The sequence below is a fragment of the Xiphias gladius genome, chromosome 24 (assembly GCF_016859285.1).
Source record: "Xiphias gladius isolate SHS-SW01 ecotype Sanya breed wild chromosome 24, ASM1685928v1, whole genome shotgun sequence".
NCBI classification, from domain to species: domain Eukaryota; kingdom Metazoa; phylum Chordata; class Actinopteri; order Istiophoriformes; family Xiphiidae; genus Xiphias; species Xiphias gladius.
This window is the reverse complement of record NC_053423.1, coordinates 11,344,113-11,363,668: the sequence shown is the minus strand read 5'-3', so window position 1 is coordinate 11,363,668 and position 19,556 is coordinate 11,344,113. Positions and strand designations below refer to the sequence as shown.

General features: G+C 39.4%; 1 protein-coding gene across 3 annotated transcripts in view; it reads left to right on the top strand.

The window, feature by feature from the left end:
* rapgef5a (Rap guanine nucleotide exchange factor (GEF) 5a) overlaps positions 1-16,236 on the top strand; it is a 49,305-nt gene extending 33,069 nt beyond the window's left edge. The window contains exons 12-27 of one of the 3 annotated variants that reach the window (XM_040122222.1): positions 3,026-3,104; positions 3,199-3,343; positions 6,221-6,312; positions 6,410-6,440; positions 6,854-6,932; positions 7,236-7,385; positions 7,582-7,691; positions 8,756-8,878; positions 9,397-9,572; positions 9,680-9,770; positions 9,867-9,917; positions 10,036-10,123; positions 10,276-10,340; positions 11,652-11,706; positions 12,086-12,117; positions 15,657-16,236. In XM_040122222.1, the coding sequence (XP_039978156.1) occupies positions 3,026-3,104; positions 3,199-3,343; positions 6,221-6,312; positions 6,410-6,440; positions 6,854-6,932; positions 7,236-7,385; positions 7,582-7,691; positions 8,756-8,878; positions 9,397-9,572; positions 9,680-9,770; positions 9,867-9,917; positions 10,036-10,123; positions 10,276-10,340; positions 11,652-11,706; positions 12,086-12,117; positions 15,657-15,662 (1,373 nt within the window). In that variant the 3' untranslated portion in view covers positions 15,663-16,236. Of the gene's footprint in view, positions 1-3,025; positions 3,105-3,198; positions 3,344-6,220; positions 6,313-6,409; positions 6,441-6,853; positions 6,933-7,235; positions 7,386-7,581; positions 7,692-8,755; positions 8,879-9,393; positions 9,573-9,679; positions 9,771-9,866; positions 9,918-10,035; positions 10,124-10,275; positions 10,341-11,651; positions 11,707-12,085 lie in introns of all 3 variants that reach the window. The other 2 variants (XM_040122221.1, XM_040122220.1) reach the window with 2 other exon arrangements.
* Positions 16,237-19,556: the final 3,320 nt, after the last annotated feature.

The window sequence follows — 19,556 nt, the reverse complement described above, 5'->3', positions numbered from 1 at the left end:
GTACTACTATACTGTTTAACCTCGGGAAACGTTTTGTCATTTGTTTTATGTCAGCTTAGTGAACATAGACCACGCTGAAAGTCTTTACTATTTTTGCATGTAGTCGCTCATCGTTTAGTACGTAAACTATAGCAAGAAGTTAAAAACGAGTGAAAAACTGACAAGGTGACGTGTTTGAATATCTTGTTTGGTCTGATCAATAGTCCATAGGTCCGTAATCCCATAGGCACCCAGTTTACCATCAGCAGAGAAAAGCAGGGGATGCCCCTGTTTCAGGGTTAAAATGGTCACCACAAACTCACTTAGTTTTATTATGTCCTGTTTATAATGTAATAATGCAGTATGTGCCCCATTTTGTCTCGAAATATTGCCAATGTAACATAATTATTCCTGCAGAGATCAAAAGAAAAATGCATGTTAGTAAAAATACAAACTAATTTCTTCTTAATGGATCTTATTTTCCTCTAATTAAATTCAGCATCACATTCAGGGACATCTGGGTCTCAACCTGCATTGTATAAAACCCTGCTCTTGCCTGTTTGCACTGTTTTAAGACAAGGCGCCTTTATGTATCAACTCCTCAGCGCCACCAGTTCCCGGCAGTCCGCAGGGAGCCATCTCACTGAATTGCAGGAAGCAGAAGAAGAAAGAGGGAGAGATGAGTGTAGGAGAGAGAGAGGGAGAACTGAGATGGTCTTTGTGGAGGAAGACCGCCTGATATTTATTCACTGAAAAGAGAAAAGACACACTTTTTTAGGCTTTAGGCAATTTTTTTTTTTTTTAGAGGGAGTGGAGGGAGAGGCAGAAGCAGAGATGCAGATCAAGAGTGTATGTGCATGTTTGGCTGTCTTTGTCTCAGTGTTTGTGTGTCTATCTTACGGTCTTGGTGCACTGAATAAGCATGAGGGTGTGCATGTGTGTGTGTTCAGGCCCTCTGGGGTGGTGTTGAGCATCAGTGTGCCGTTTTAGTGGGCTTAGCTGTGCAGCATGTTGAACAGGCTCGAACACGCTTCCATAGAGAGAGAGCGGTTACCCCTACCACCCCTCCTCACGTACACTTAAAAACACACTCACAACAAAAACCACAGAAGCAGATTATTGCGATTAGTTCAGCACACACGCAGTTTCTCTCTCTTTCCATTCTCTCTCACAAGAGATAAACTCCCCAAGGTCAGAACTGAATGAGTTATTCATCAGGGTGCTGTGTGCGTTTGGGTGTGTGTGTTGCTGTGTCTATGAGTGTATTCGTTTGACTTTGTGTATGCCAGCAGGCAAATGCAGAGGGCATATGTTGAAGATGAAAATGGATATTTATCATCACAGAGAGCTGAGAGAGGGCGAGTGTAGGAGGGTAGTAGTGGCGGGGGGGAAATGTAACTGGCAAGAAGGAGAAAATGAAAAACGGGGGTGTAGAGTGTGTGTGTGTGTGTGTGGGTGTGTGTAGGTGGGTGTGTGTGGGTGTGTAGGTGGGGGTGGGGGGGCACTAACAGAGAGCATGGAAAAGACCAATAGCTGGTCAAGAAAGAGCTCTACATCCACAGGCCGAAGAGAAAAAAAGAGAAAATGACAGGAAAGTAAGTCACCAGGGTTTTGAAAAAGTGATAAGCTCAGTCATACCTGCCTAAAAATATTTCTTGAGAAAAGCTGTGTTTTTATTTCTAAAGAGAAGACACTTGCTTAAATATTAATGCCGTGGCCTCTGCTCAGTCTTCTATAATTGATTTCTTTGCTCTCTGCCTAACAGAGCCATATTTGGGTCACACATTTTCCCAGGGAAAGAGTTTGACACCACACACATGCACACAGACACAGACTCACACACACCACAGCTCCCTCACACCACCAACAACGGCTCATTACCCATCTGCCACGAGGGCTGTTTATATTCGGTTCTTACTCATGGAACACCTGCTGAGTCTCTCAGACATACACACATACACTCTTGCCACCTCACTTGCACATTAGCTTGCTCTACTCTGATGCGTTTCTTTAGTTTTTGAAGTTGTTAAGAATATGAGCCCAGAGGAAGAAAAACCTGTATCTCTTTGTAGTGATATAAATGTTTGCTTTGGTTTTTCCCTAAAGCCTCTGAAAACGTCCTAGTATTAGCATTTATCTATAACATAGAATATCCTTGACAAATAAGCAACAATCAGAGTTAATATTTGGAAAAAAGCCTCTTTTGGTATCATTTATTAAAGCTTCATCAGGACTATGTGCGCGGATTTGGAAGAGATTTGATTGACAGTGGCTGGCAACGTAAGTGACCTTTAACCTCTTGTACCCTAAACTCCTGCTGTGCAACCAAACTTTGGTCAAACCCACTGAACTTTATTCTTACTTCTAGTGTACATCCCACAGTCTCCAAAGATACTAAACATTTCATAGTATCACCTTTGATGTGGCGAGCCTGTCACCAAACAGTTGCCTATATTCACATCCAACAGACACAGAGCAACATTAGCATTCAGCTCACCAGCTAGCCTCTAACCTTGACTGTTTGGTGCTGGGCAGGTAGTGTAAAATTAGTTTTTAGAACTTTTTCACTGAAAAAAGCTGCCTGCTACAGCCCAAACTCATGCGTGAATCAAAACAGTAAAATTGTGGGCCGGATAACCATAACAGTGAGCTGAAAGATGCTAAAACGCTCTGTAGAGCTGAGGGCGACTTCACAGTTAGGTGACAATTCTCTGTGGGTTCATCACTACGAGCAACCCCTTTCCACATTACACACATTACATAATTTTATCTATCATAAATAAAATTATTGATTACTGCAGCTGTAAAACTGATACGGGGTTAAAGTGTATTGGATATATGCTTTGTAAAGTGCCTACCATTCATTAGTTCAAAATGTAGACTGAGGAAATCAGAGTTGAAGTCAGGAAGAAAGGCAGAAACTAAAAGAAACGTTTTATTGTGACTTTCCAATTCTTAATTCTACAGATAAGGAGAAATCTTCATTTGGACCACTTTGTACGTAGAGGGTTATTAAGTGACTGATGGTGTTTTTCCTGTCTTTCAGAAATGTTGCTGGATGACTTTCTGTTGACCTACCTGGTGTTCATGTCCACCCATGACCTCTGCCAGGCTCTTTTGGGACAATATCCTTACTGGCAAACACATGCACAAACATAATTACACTCATATCCTTTCAGCTTACACACTATCCTTCGTTGTCACTTTGACCGCTTTCACCTATAGCAGCGCCCGCTGCAGGGGCCAGGAGGAGGGCAAGGACGCTCTCTTCAGAAAACGTAAGGTACTGCAGCTGGTATCACACTGGACCAGGCTTTACAAGGACTTCCTCAAGGAAGAGGAGCACGTCAGGAGCTTCATGAAGGTACGACATTTATTGAGTTTGATCCTCCACCGTCATTTCATCGTGTCACAAAAGAACATCAGAATTCTCGTTCATCTTCATTTGTGTCTCTGGCTTGTTCTAAAATGGGGTTGTCCTTCCTCAAGTTTTGCACAACAGGACATTTGAGCTGCAAAGTGTGTATATGTGTCTTCCCTGATGTTCTTGTTAGCTGCATCTTCTTGTTAGCTGGAAATTTTTTTCAGCCTACAGGGGGAACCTTGGTGATGTTTTTTTTAAATCTCATCCCTCTGATATGGGATCAAACTAATAAGAAAGAGAAAAAAATACAGGCATTTCTATGATGTATCATAGTGGGAATGATGGAGTATAATCATAATATGTGGCTTTATGTTTTTTTCTCAGTTTTTAATAACAAGTAACAAATAAAATAAGCAAAATTTTTTCTACTGTGTTCTTCCACTGATGTGTACAAAACAGTATTGACACAGGACACCAAGGTCATTGAAATCACACACATACAGATTCTCAGTGTCACATCATTGCCACATTTCTCACTACAAACGCTGCTTGTATCTGCTGTGTTCCTGCTATATTTTTACATAGTCGGCCAAAGCGGATTTTAATACCTGTGACAACCGTCACACACACGCACATAACATGATCACACATGGACAAATCCACACACTTACCCACAACAGCCGCATACACTCAACAATCACTTGTCCCTCCTTAACCTGACTGCTCCATTGCTCGGTGCTGGGTTGCCATGGAAACCCAAGTGCAAGGGTTGGCATGGGTATAATCTCATATGGAGTGCGTAACCCAGGTGATAGTTGCCTAGTAACAGAGGAATGAGAGGGGAATTGTGATGGGGGGCTACGGTGGGTCAGTGACAGTGATAAGCAGGTGTGTGTGTATTTGTGTGCGCGTGCACGCGCATGTGTTTATGTTTGCAAGTTGTAACTGTTTCTTCCTCCTGAGCTTTCATTCTAAGTACTAATGCTCCGCCATGCACACACACTGACACACACAGACACTACAGAGCGTGCCTAGTCACCCATTCAAGTACAAGGTACAGAATTTGTCTGATGTTTGTCTACATAATCTACCTACACAGCATAATTTACACTTGATGGTACTCAGTAAATGAGCTGCACAGACTGGAATGTTAATGCCATGTAGTCTTATTTTGTTGGTTTAGATGATCTTCTTAATCTCAATGGTATGTCATACCTTACAGTAGCAAGAAAAAGTGTATGAACCCTTTGGATTTAATTGTTTTTATGCATTAATGGGTCATAAAATATCTGATTTTCACAAGTATACACAAACACAATGTGCTTAAGCTAATAACACACGAAAAAATGTAACCTTTCACGTTTTAACATTTAACATTGACACTGTTGGTGGAAACAGTGAGTGCACCCTTGGATTTAACAACTGGTCGAACCTTTGGAAGCAATAACCTCAAACTTTTCCAGTTGCTGTGGATCAAGACAAATTTTCAACCACTCTTCCAAGCTGCTTCAGCTCAGCCATATTCTTAGGATGTCTAGCGTGAACGGCTCTGTTGAGGTCATTCTACAGCATCTCTGTTGGGTTAACTCCAAAAAGGAGATTTTCTTTGCCTGAAGTCATTCTGTAGTAGATGTACCTTGATGTTTAGGGTCATTATCCTGCTACATCACCTGAATTCTACTGAGCTTCAACTGGTGGCCAGCCACACTGACGTTATCCTGTAAAATACCTTAATAAACTTGGGAATTCACCTCGGAATGGGCCTGGACAGCTTGTCATCATTCCCCTCAATGATGACAAGCTGTCCGGGCCCAGAGGCAGCAAAGGATCCTCAAATCATGAGTCTCCTCCCACAAGTCAAGGTGCTCCATGGCAAACATCAGGCGTGCAGCTTCATGCAAACCAACAATTCTTCAAAGTAGCTCTAACCCACACCTCCATCTGGTTTCATTGACTGGTCTGCTAACTCCTGACTCCAGTTAGCTTTTGTTGATGTCATTAGCCGAGGGGTTATCATACTTTTTGCAACCTACACTGTGAATTTCTGAATGAAGTATTCAATATGGACATGAACAATACAATAATTTGTGTATTAGTTAAAATTGATTGTGTTTGCTCATAACTGTAACTTACATGAATATCTGACCATATTTAAATACAGATTTATACATAAATGTGGCTAATTCCAAAGGGGACACTTACTTTTTCTTGCCACTGTAGCTTTGCCTCTTTGTCCTTCTTGTCATTGTTTCATAAATAAACAATGTCTCTGAAATTCAACGTTTCACTTGCCTACAATAAGGACTGGAAATGTTAAAAGGTTGATCCGCTCAAATTAAGAAAAAAAACATTTTCTCATGTTTTTACATCAGCCCCCTAGTATCTGTATGGTATCTAGCCATACAGATATTAGGTTTTAAGATGTCCAATTGAGATTTATTCTGCCACCCCACCTCAATTAATATGAATGGAATTTCATTTATGATGTTCAGAGCATTGAAAAATGATTTGGGGGAACAAAACCTATAAAAAATTGCATGCTCTCTTTCAGCCATTACAATTCTGAAATGTTAAGGTGTTTGTGTTATCCTACGACTGCGCGTAGGTTGTTGTAACAGGCAGGTAGTCCGGTATCCGTTTGATATGGAGCCATTGTAGAATGATGGTTTGATGGTCTGTGCCTGGTGAATAGTAGAGGCAAAGTCTGAGTGCAGCTAAAGACCAAAGACTAAGGCATTCAAATGTTATTCCTGCAGCCCGTTGCCAGCCTTTCTGATAGCTCAAACAAACAAATATTTTACCATCAATCAACAAGTGTCAGCATGAGATTGTGGCTGCAATGTCATGGATCTTGGTTTTCTTCTCTTTGTCTTTCAGACCCTGTACAGGTGTGTTTTAGAAGATCTGTATGAGTTCCCCGTTCTGGAAAAAGATCTGAAGGAGTTCCAGAAACTTCTGCGTCGCAGACAGTAAGTGGGTTTGTCTCTGCACAAGGCCTTTGTTCTCGATTTTTCTCCCCCCATGCCTTACCGCATCCCTCCCCACTATTGTGCTTGTTTCTTACAGCACCGTGGATGACTGTCCTCCAAACCAAAAGGTAAGCCAAACAGAATGGGGATGCTACTTGACACTGTCCGCTACATTTTATTGATGCGACATCAAATCTCTAGCTCTAGCTTTCAAATGTTTTAATGATATGAAAAATATATAATTTTTTTTTAAATATTTGATGTGAACTGACAACAGGTCAAAGTACCAATACCTTTTCTACTACTTAAATTAGTCTTTCATGCCAATAGTATTTACGGATTTAGGAAGTTATGGGAAAAAGTAAAATATTTACAGTTAATCATAGAGTAGACTCTGAGGTCGATAGAGGTTAAACAGTAATAAATAAATCTGAGCTGTATAGGAACTGGTACAGATGCTGTGCGTGCATCACAATATTCAGTGAAGTATATACACAGTACTATGCATCCTTATGTTTCTTTTGCTCTCTCTCTCTGTCAGAGTAAACAAATGTATCAGCAGTTGAGTTTGAAGGAAAACTGTTTGCAACTCCGAAGTACACAGATCGAGACTAGAGAGGGTGGGTAACAGGTGCAAAGACATGCACACGCATATATACACAACACAAAACACAACACTGCCCAGGACAGTACACAATTACGCATAATGACCGTCTGTGAGTTTTAATTTCATGTGCACTAACAAATTGCTTAAATATAGTATGTTCAGTTTCTTTTTCTGTTTGAGTACTTGACAAAAATTAACTTAGGTCTCTTTCTTTAAATACTTGAGTCTTTTCTTCATCTGCTTCATTATGATTTTAAAGCATTTCGGCATTTTTGTTTTAGCCATTTACTGTGAACATTTTCATTGTATTTCTCAGTAATTTGTTGTGTGTACGTGAGCGCTGACTCCTACCTGAGTGTCCACACACACCCGTCACTGGAGGCCCATGAGCTGCTAAGGATTGTGGGTCTGAAGATGGACAGAACAGAAGAAGACATGGTGCTTGCTGTGGTTTCCCACACTGGAGGTACACACACAAACACAAAGAAATGCATGCACGATACATAGTTAGCATATTAGTAACCATAGTATTACCAAGTAATAAATTCCTTTAAGAATGCAAATTTTCTACACCAGTGGTTCCCACCACTGTTCTTCACTCTTGGCTCTAAATAATCATCATCATCATCTCTCTCTCCTTCTCTCTCCTTTTCATTTTATAGTCGTCTCTGCAGAGCGGAGGGTGTTACAGCCCAGTGACTGTGTGTATTCAGAGTCTCTGACCCCACAGGGAAAGCTTGTGGCCTGTCGCAGGGATCTCACTGAGATCTTGGTATGTAAATGCACTGTTCTGTCTGTGCCGCTGTCATTCTGTGACTTTCAATCATTCCATGTGTTTCATACACGCTGATAGAGGCTAAAGGGGCACTTTACAGGTTTAAAAGAAACCACATCATCTCAAAGGAATGATTATTTTGGAATTTGCAGCCTCTGATATTGTTGGTTGCCTCTGTATCATCTTCCGGCTACATTAGGCATGAAAATCAAATATTCTAATTCCCCAACTGACATATTTTCACAGTGTTACGATGATTCATGCATTATAAGCACTCTGGAAAGACTCAGGCCGGGTGATTGTTATTCATTTTGAGTCAGTAGGAGAGAAAAGGTGTGAGCCACAGTTATTTTGTTGCCCAACCGTGACGGCAGGATTGGAAAGTGCTGTATCAGGGCAAAGTATTGTTCTGTAATGGTATGTTTTTAAGAGTGGAGCTTCAGTTATGAATCCTTAAATAATTTTGCACTATTGGGCGTTTTACAAACTGCAGTTTTAGAGATTTTGGTTTCTCGATGGATGTGTGTATTTAGAAGCCTGTCAACAGTAGATTCTCTATACAAGATCAGTTAAAAAAACAAAAAACAACCTACTGTCCACATAGTAGTCTGGTAGGCATGTAATATTTAGTTTTATTTTGCATATTATCTGCCGAGCTAATATCAATTGTCAGGCTTATAAATGCAGAATTGTAATGAGTATAGTGACCTGTAAGCAGAGTTGGACAGAACAATTGTGTTGTAAGAATCAATGTTCCCCTCTCAGCTTTCAGTCCTTCTTGTATGTCGGCAAAAGGCACTTGCTCTCATGGCTCTGTGCTATATTCTTTCTTTTGGAAATGGATTGTTTTTGAATCCCCCACCAGTCTCATTGTTCTGAAGGTGAGATATTGTTGCTATTGTTTATCGGATTTAGAGATAGCCTTGTTTCTTCAAATAGACAGTATCTGTGTGTATCTGTACACACAGATGTTACTGTATTTTTGAGCATACGTGATACAGGGACACCCAACGTCTTTCTGTGCACTAACCTAACTCTTCTTTGTATGATTGTACATGCAGCCTCCTTTAACAGACAGTGCTGAGCTAAGCAGGAGGCCGGTGCGACTCCTGGGGATCAACACATGGGACGTGGCAGCTGCTCTCACACATCTGGACTGGAGCCTCTTCAAATCCATCCACGAGGTATACACTCACACACAAAAATATATGCATGTGGTGTGTACACATGCGGTAGTTTATAATAAATTCATATTCATGACAGAGATTGCTGGAACATAAGCAACAAAGATGCAAATGCTTGCTGGATCATGAGTACAGACCATCTTCTTACAGATGAGCGGTTGTCAGGAAGAGCTGAATATTTGTTGTGAAAATGGTGAAGCAGAGCACAGACATGTGGGATGTTACTGTATCTATAGGGAATCTACACAGTGTTTTGTGCTTGATTCTCATTCTCGAATATGAGCATTTGCTGCTTTTCTCTGTTTGTATGATTGTAAATTAATTGTATATGGATTTTGGACTGTTGGTCGGACACAATAAGCAATATTAAGATGTCATGTGGGCCTGTGGAAAATTATGATTGGCATTAAATAATTATGAGGTAACTACAATCTTCAAGGGAGAGGATATTATGGGATGTGTTCTTCTGAAAAGCTTTGTTTCTCACTCACATTCTTTCTTCCTTCCACATGCAGCAGGAGCTGGTGTACTACACCCTCAGCCGCACTCCCGGTACTGGCCACACGGCGGCGCTCTCAGTCCTGCTCCAGCGCTGCAATGAGGTCCAGCAGTGGGTCATGTCCGAGGTGCTCATGTGCGTGTCTCTCAACAAGAGAGTGCAGCTGCTCAAGAAGTTCATCAAGATCGCTGCTCAGTAAGAACTCACACACATGCTCAAACGTACGCAAATAAAAGTGTATTTATCAATCTCATCCAGATTTTGCATTTTGATAACATTTTTCTCATTTTTTGTGCCTATAGTTGTAAAGCGCAAAGAAATTTGAACTCTGCATTTGCCATCATCATGGGTCTCAACACAGCAGCTGTCAGCCGACTCAACCAAACCTGGGAGGTAAGTGTGTGTCTGTGTGGTTGTGTTTTCATGTTTAGTGAATTTATACACATACTTTGGGTTTCAAATCTAATTCTGAACAAACGTTCCTTTCAGAAATGTCCGGGGAAGTTCAAGAAGCTTTTCTCAGAGTTGGAGCTCATCACGGTGAGACTTAGTCAACAGAGACAGAGAAACATGCAGAGTGTGACATATGTTCCTCTTTTGATTGGATAATCAGTCTTGAAATCTCTCCTCCTTTTCACCTCCTTTTTTCTCTCCCCAGGATCCATCTCTGAACCACAAAGCCTACAGAGAAGCTTTCAAGAGGATGAAGCCTCCCAAGATACCTTTCATGCCTCTTCTCCTGAAAGGTATAATCTCCAACCCCCCAACACACACACACACACACACACACACACACACACACACACACACACACACACACACACACACACACACACACACCAAGACTTTATTTTTTTTGGTGAATGAAAACCTTAATACGACTGTCCACTGCCCTTAGATATCACATTTATCCATGAGGGAAATAAGACCTTCCATGATAACCTGGTCAACTTTGAGAAGCTGGTGAGTTAAGTCTGTTCTCTAACGTCTGTCAGTGTTTGAGTTTGTGTTTCAAACTGTTTGAATGTGTCCTTTCAGGAGTTTTACCTTGTTTTAACACTTATCTAGTGACTACATAGATAACAAGATGAGATGTGTCAACAGGTGATTAATTGATCAGTCACATAAATGGTAAATGGGATATAAATGCAGTAATTTATATAGCGCTTTTGCCTCCCATTCATCCATCCGCACTTACACATCAATGGCAGCAGGCTACCATGCAAGGTGCTGACCTGTTTCACTGTGTTGGCAAAGGACAATAGACATTTGGACAGGAGGAGCTGGCGATCGAACTGCCAACCCCGCAATTAGGGGGCGACCACCTCTACCTCCTGGGCCACAGCCGCCCCCATCATACATTCACTTCACAGCAATTAATCACAGCAGCAAGTTTTTTGAGTGTTTGAATTTTTACAAGTTGTGAAAGAGCCAAAAAGAGCAAAAAGAAAGAAACAAAAAGAGCCAAGTCAGTCACAATCAGGGGCTGGTTCGTAACAAAAAGAAAAAACTCAGGCTGAAATTTGTTTGATAATCACAAGTTGGAGACTCGTTCTATCCAATAGAGTCTGCATCAAAAAAGTCAGGGAAACACTGGTATGTTTTGTCAGCTGGTAAGGTGTTGTTTTCATTATAGATGAATCTGCTGATTGTTTTCTCAATTAATCAATTAGTTGTTTGGTCTATTAAATCTCAGAAAATTGAGAAAAATGCACATCATAATTTCTTAAAGCCAACGTACATGTCATCAGATTGCTTGTTTTATTTGGCCAACAGTTCAAAACCTGCAAATATTCAGTATACCTTCACATAAGACAAAATGGCAGCAAATCCTCACATGTGAGACGCTGGTACTTGACCACCTTATTATGAATATCTGAATATTTATAAAACATATTATATATGTGGTATTTTTTCTTGAAAAAAGAATGAAACGATTAATCATTATCAAAATAGTTGCAGATTAGTTTTCTAATTGATTAATCGACTAATTGTTTCAGCTCTAATTGGTATTGTTGATCAACCATGCAGTGCTGAAGCCATTTATTTTTGTTGTTATTTAGCAGGGTTTTTCTGCTGGGAGAATTTAAAGACAGCCACCTTGTTCAAATTTCCTTTTGCCTTTGTTAAAAAAACAATTCGGTGATCATTCAAACCCGTTTCAGGAGCGTTCAGATGTCATTTATGTCGGTATTTGTTGCTAAGGGGCAGTTTAAATCTGCCCTAGAATACTAGATCTTGATGGTTTGGACATGTCTTCTTCTAAACCAACAGCATATGATCGCAGACACAGTGAGAATGATTCGCCACTGCCAAAGCGACCAACCAGGTGAGTCTTCTTGTTTCTGGGTGAACTTCATTGGTGCAAACGATGCTAACATCACAAATGATGAGATGGGCTTATTGTCTCCCCTCTCTGACAAAGTGTTGTGTTGAATGGAGTATTTTATGTTTGGGTCCATCAATTGTGAGGAAACACCATCTGCAGTTGAGTTAGTGTACTGCTCCTGTGCTGAGTGCATTGTCTCTCCTGCTCAGTTTTCTATTACAGTTTCTAAGCAACCATTTCCAGACAGTCTTTTATTTTCTTTTACATGGCCATAATAGAGTCTGTGTGTTTACCAAATGTGTGTGAATGTGTGTGTTCTTGAGTCCGGCAGACAACTCTTCTGCGTGACTAATGCGCATGTTTTATGTCCGTCTCTTAGGCAACGAGGTAATCGGGGTCGACAGTGCGGAGGTGAGGGCGAGTGTTAACTACCTGCACATTATTGACAATCAGCAGACCCTTTTCGAACTTTCACACAAACTGGAGCCACGCGCTTAAACACACACACCACACACACACACACACACACACACACACACATACACACACCTGCACACTCCTAGACACACACACACAAACACGCTGGACACGGCGCAATGGAAATGCTCGCACTGGGTGACATGGAGGACGCTTTGTACAGCCAAATGTCACACACTCACACATACACTGCAACAAAATCCCACTACCAGCAGTGGTTACCAAGTGGACTATAAAGGTGCCATGTGTTTTGACCCAACCCATGAAGACACAGGGTTGCACTCTGGCTGCTCTCTAAAGACTTTATAACACGGAACATGTGTTTATAAAAGATTTATAAACACCGTACACACTCTGTGAACTGTCTACAGGAAGAGATTCTGTGCAGCACCACAGAGATTTGCCAAACTGAGACAGCGAGTAAAGGAGGCTGTAATTAGTTTGTACAGTATCTATTGAACTAAATATACCCTTGGTTTTGTTCTTGTGATGAGTTTTTGGTTATTTATGAGCCTGTTCAGCAGGCGGAATGTTCCTTTATTTCTGTCAAAGTCTTGTCGGTCCCACCCTGGAGGTCAGCAAGGACTTGATAGCCCTGTCATCATTTCAGTTACAAACACAAAAACATCTGTAGAGGAATTAGATTTGTTTGTAACCTGATGGCCAAAAATCTGCCCTACGATTGTCTCATATTATTTTATCTGCATATCACATATCTGCCTCGTGACGCATGTACATGCAGGATACATGTTACAGTTCTGTAGGTGTATGATGTGGAGCCATTTTTTGGCTATTGTGCTGTAGCATATTATAAAACACAAGCAGCAGCCAGTGCAGAAGCAGCGCAACACTTCGTCATACCTACACTTTTTACCTCTTCTCACCGAGGCTCTGTCTTTTAACTAAAAAAGCACAGCCTCAGTGAGTGGCAAAAGGTGCACCATTAACAGTGTATTGTACCTGGTATGTGAAGGAAGCATTTGCAAGAGGTTTTCACTGACTGACTGTGAGGTTTGAAACCCTACAGGTCTCCTGAACGTGCCAGAGTTCAAAAAATGTTGATGAACAGTGAACAGTTATTGGTTCTCCCTTCCATTTTAAAGTCCTGGTTGACTTTTAGCCAAACACTCCTCGTGCACTCTTCTCTATGATGTGTTTGTGTGAATAGATAACGCTTATTTTACATTGTATATAATATGGACCTATACATTTTTCAGTGCCAAATGCATTTTTGATTTCCTTGAATGAGCCCTGGAATTACGCCTTGTCCTTGATCATGTACAGCATATCTGACTCCTCGCAGAGATGCTTTCTGACATTACGATGACTGATTTTAGGGTGTGCGTATGTGTGTGTGTGTGTGTGTGTATATGATGTCCCACTCATCCTGGGTTGCTATGGAAACACAGCCCCATCACAGCCCCCCCCCTTTTTTTTTTTTGGATCTTGAGTTATATAGTTAACTTATAAGTCAATAAGTCAAAGCACTGCACCACAGAACTTTAAGAAAATAGCTTTATTCCACAAAATCATGTTTGTGAGGAGATTTTGACATTGATGATTCAACCTTACTGACTGAAAAGATCACTGCATTCAGAGGTGGTGTTGTGTAAACTGCCTTTGAAAACCAACACAGGGTGTGGACAGAATAATGGGAGCACTGTAAGGATTTTTAAAGCTTTGTTTCATCCATTAGGTATTTATCACTTTAACTGTGGTCCTCATAATTTTCACTCTCCAACTGCATGTTGGCAAGGAAAATGATCCTTTCTGAATCCAATCAGTTCTCATATTCAGGCAACGTATTCCTGTTGACACAGCCGTGACATGTGAAAAGCATCTATTGGTTATCCAAATCCCTGAGTAACCAGCCCGTCTTGTTCAGAAAATTATGACTCTGGCTCGCTCTGTTGAAATGCAGCATGGGTTGCAGGGAATCATTCAGAAATGACATATGATCGATGATGATACATAAATATTAGGACAAGAAACACATCTTTCAGAACCATGAGCAATCTATATGTTTAGCAGACCTTATTAGTGTTTGTATTATTTTGCCCTTGCCCTGTATCTGTTCATGCAGTCACTTCAGTTTTACATTTCTGCTGAGTGGGCGGAACCATCCAAGGGTGAGATTCCTAAATGTTATGTAGCGATTCATGTCAATGTGCATTGTTCAGATAGTTATAAAGCATGGGGGTGAAAGTGCAAAACAGTAAAATGTTGTTGCCACAAGTGTTCATCGTCATTTCAACGCTATGCCTTTCAGAGCACAGAGCTGCTTTCTCTTGCAGACCATAAGGATTCAATTACATAAGGGAGAACCTGAATTTCCCAAACTGTCTTTGTGCTTAAAGCATCCTTGATTCATTAGAAAAAGAAATTAATGTGATCTCAAGGAGAAGACTGATTTAAAAATAATTTTTGTGTTATGAGTAGCTTAGTCATTGTCTGCTTTAAAAACTCAAAGACGCTGCTGCTGTCACCAACACTTGTACAGATGATGTGATACTGACTGGAGCCAGTTAGAGTCACCCAAATTGATGAATTCAAACTGAAAGATTATTTGAGTCGTGTAAGTATTTGATATTATGGTGGATGTAAAATCTAAACCAATACTAAAGAAGTCTGTTTATTGTCCAGAAGGTTTTGCTTGAAATTACACGAGTCCTGAAATTATTTCTCTCCAGTTATTGATGGCCACAAAAATTACATAAACAATTTAAGAAGATAAGAATAAAAAGCTCAATTCCTATTCGGTTAACAGTAGTGGATAGGAACATGTACTAATTCGCCTTGTTCTATCGCCCATTCTCTTGAGATTTGTTTAAAATTTCCAATAAATTTGGATAAACACAGTTTCTACAAAGTGTTATGTGACAATGTTAAATGCTAAACCACAGTTTTGCTGTCAAACATTTTGCTAAAGACTAATTTAACATTTAGCTAAAAAGCTGAGTTACTGTAACAGCACAAGTGGAGAAAAGTGATGAGGTCAGAAAACTGACTGCACATTATAGAGCTATAGTTACCTAAAGTTTGCTAACGTTAGCTAATATTAGCCACCATAAGCTACTGGTCATACCAGAGCAAGTAAGGCTGTAGCAGCAAAACACAGCAGCAATCCACTACCTGAATGTTACTGGATTGAGCAACAACATGTTTTATTGCTTGTAAGTTCAGCTTTTTATGTGTAAGAGGAACACTGTTATTGCCAGAGTTACATGGTCACATTTGCAGATGCTTTTTGTGAAACCAGGTCAGTGATTCTTTGACTGCGAGAGCTGATAAATCAGATCCGTGGACTGTTCATATTCAATGTCATAGAAAGGCCTTGTAGTCATTTTTACAATTAACCTGTACATGACACACACACATGCACAGACACACCTCTGCTCACTGTGTCCAAAGGGCAGAATACTTGTGCTATATCAGTTATTTATTGTAATATATTGTTTATTTATGTATTTCAGAGGTGAAAAAACGTCTGATTTTATGTGCCATGTTCAGAGGTGCAACAATGGGGAAGTGCACACTTGAGAAGAAAAAGATGTTTGTGGTTTGAAGCTGCAATGCTGGAGTGTAAAAGTACCTGTTGTAATGTTTTTGTGGCCACATGAGGGCGGCAGAAGAGCATGTCAGTGTGATGATGCTCAATCTCTTTCCTCTGGTGTCAAATGCTTAAATGGAGGGAAACCCAGCAGTAGGCTGTATTTAGTGTTTTATCAGCCACTGTCATGACTGTGTAAAGTTGTATTTTTTTTTTTTTTTAAAGCAATGTTGTTTAAATTCTGTTTGCATGTTAAAACAAAAACACAAAGTTCACAATGCAAGGGAGGACAGATTAAAGGCTTTGTACTATTGTAATATTGTTGATGTGTAAATATATGCCTATGTTGGTATGTTGTTACGTTATTATTATTTATTTGTTGTAAATGGAAAAAAGTCAACCACAAAGCAATACGTCTCCTCTCGTCTCCCCTCAACCTTCGGACAGCTGAGGCCACATGTCTTTTCTAAAGCTGCGTTTTACTATGTCAAAAATTTTACTGAAAATGAATAAATTATAGGTTTTATGTGACATATCCAGGTGAGCTGTTGGTTTTTTCAGCTTGTGTTCAGACACTGTGTAGCTGTGTGCAACTGAAATTGTTTGCCAAGTGCATTTGACCAATCCTATCAGAGCAACAGTGCACAGACCCTCTCTGACACATGTAAAAGAAAGCAGCGTTTCAATTGTCTGCAAGAATCTTGCAGGGGGAAGAGGACCTTCAAACAGCTGATAATGAAGCTGTTTGAGAAGAAACAGCTTTTCTCTTTTCCTTTGTAACAAATTCAAAGAGACACAATATAGGAAATTCCATAGAGAACACAGAAATATGTCAACTGAACCCAGTAGATCCCTTTTGGATATTAAGTGTAAATTGACACGTAGATCATACATTAATTGGTTTTGGAGTCCTGGTCCATGTATCGTAAACCAGATTAGTACAATTTTAAAGCCTAGTTATAGAAAGAAAATGTGTATAATTTAAGTGGATTCATGAAAAACACTAACACGTTGGTAACAAGCATTTTTTTTTTTTTTAGGGTTTTTGCAATGAAAAGTTCAGTGCCAAAATAAAAGGAAACAATAACAGCTTTATGTTATGTTATGATCATGTTTGAGATCTTTGTAATAAATTCAGAGAGATACAGTACAGGATACTGCATAGACAACTCAGAAAAAAACTGATCCCAGTAGATCACTTTTGGGTACCAAGTATAAATTGACAGGTGGATTATATATAGTCAGGTCCATAAGTATTTGAATAGTGACACAATTTTTGTAATTTTGCCTCTGTACACCACCACAATGGATTTGAAACAAAGCCATCAAGATGTGATTGAAGTTTAGACTTTCATCTTTAATTCAAGGGGTTGTACAAAAATACAGCATTAACAGTTTAGCAATTACAGCCATTTTTATTCATAGTCCCTCATTTTCAGTGGCTCAAAAGTAATTGGACACTTGACTGACAATGAGTTTCGTGGCCAGGTGTGACCCCTTTCCCTCATTATTTCATGACAAATTAAGCAGATAAAACATCTGGAGTTGATTCCAAGTGTTGAATTTACATTTGGTAGCTGTTAGTGAGAAATCTCAATATTCTGTCCATAGAGGTGTCGATGCAAATGGAGGAGGCCATCATTGGGCTGAAAAAAAAAAACGAACCTATTAGACTACCAAATCAACAATTTGGTACATACTTAAAAAGCAGGAATACACATGTGAGCTCAGCAACACCAAAAGGCCTGAAGGACCACCAAAGACAACTAAAGTGGATGATGGCAGAATTCTTTCCTTGGTGAAGAAAAACCCCTTCACAACATCTATCTAGGTCAAGAACACTCTCGAGGAGGTAGGTGTATCATTGTCAAAGTCTTCAATCAAGAGACGCCTTCATGAATGTAAATACAGAGCATTTACCAAAAAGTGGAAAAATCCTGGTAAAACTCAAGAACAGAAAAGCCAGATTATACTTTACCAAAAAAGATTCTTTGCACAAATAAAACCAATATTAACTTGCATCAGAATGATGGGAAGAGAAGAGTATGGAGAAGGAAAGGAACGGCTCATGATCCAAAGCAAACCACATCATCTGTCAAACATGGTGGAGGCAGTGTTATGGCATGGGCATGTATGGCTGCCAATGGAACTGGGTCACTGGTGTTTATTGATGATGTGACTGCTGATGGAAGTCAGCTGCAGTGAAGGCCTGGCAAAGCATCTCAAGGGAGGAAACTCAGGATTTGGTGATGTCCATGGGTTCCAGACTTCAGGCAGTCGTTGACTGTAAAGCATTTTCATCCAAGTATTAAAAATAATCCTTATATTTATAAATATGTTGGTTTGTCCAATTACCTTTGAGCCTCTGAAAATGAGGGACTATTTATAAAAATGGCTGTTATTCCTGTAATTCTGGTTTATGTGATATTTTCTTAAGCCCGTTGAATTAAAGCTGAAAGTCTAAATTTCAATCACACCTTGAAGGCTTTGTTTCAAATCCATTGTGGTGGTGTACAGAGACACATATTTCCCCCTCTCAGTTATAACTCTGTAACTCTATAACTTTGTTTGATACTGTGATAATGTTGCTAAGCATTATTATGATGCAATAGTTTTTTTTATATAGATTAAAAAAAACACTGGAGCTCTCCTGAACATGCCAGAGTTGAACAGCTGTTAATGAACAGTGAACAGTTATTGCTTCTGTTTAATTCCCTTGTTTTCCTGTTTTCCTTTTTTTTTATCCTGGTAAGTTTTTAGCCAAAAACTCCTCATGTACATTTTTTATTACACTATAATGTTTTCACTCCAATAGATAATACTGATTTTATATTGTAGTTTATATAATAAGCTATATATGTATCGTATAGACCCACAAAAAAGGTATAAATAAGGTTGAGGTATAAATATATGACTACATTGGTATATTGTCATTATTTATCTGTTCTAATCAACCACAAAGCAACAAGTCTCCCCTCTTATCCCGTCAACCTCGGACAGCTGAGGCCATGTCTTTTCTAAAGCTGCGTTTTACTATGTCAAAATTTTAATAAAAAAGAATATATTATAGGTTTTGTGTGACATGTCCAGGTGCGCTGTTGTTTTTTTTTAGCCCGTGTTCATTCTCTGTGTGGAAACGGAATTGAACACTGTGAACACAATGACTTGGGTACAGATTTGAAACGGAACGACAATCCGTGTTCTCAAACATTAAAGTTTGTTTGTGCATCTCCCACAGTTTGTTCTAACAAGTGAGAAGGTTATGTCTGATTCAACTCAGTGACATAATGTATTAAGCCAACATGGTAAAGATACAAATGTGAAAGCTTATGCAGAGAGGTCATTTCATTAACCTTTCATTTTCATGAATGTTAGACACTAACACAGGAGATTTTCAAAACATTTGAAAATCTCAAAATGTTATCTTTTCCTTATTGAACCATAGAAAAATGTATAGATTTAGAAGAAAAGGTACTTTCTCATATGTAAATCTACTCACGAATAAAAGGGATTGTTTGATGATAATAATGATAATGATGTTGTTATGTATTTTAAAAAGGTCAAAATACTTTTGGATTTTTCAAAAGAATTTTTCTTTCATATCTTCAAGCCCACCACTTTAAACAAACAGTCTGGGGTTGCGCATTGTTCGATAAATATAGCAACATAAATAAGTTCCATATGAATGATTTTATTATTTTTTTTATTATTATTATTACTTCAAACACACAGTTAACTGTGAAAAAAAAACAGCTTTTACCTCCTTTAACATAAGAACAACAGCAACTCTGGTTATGGCATGAAATGGAATTTGTGTGCAGAA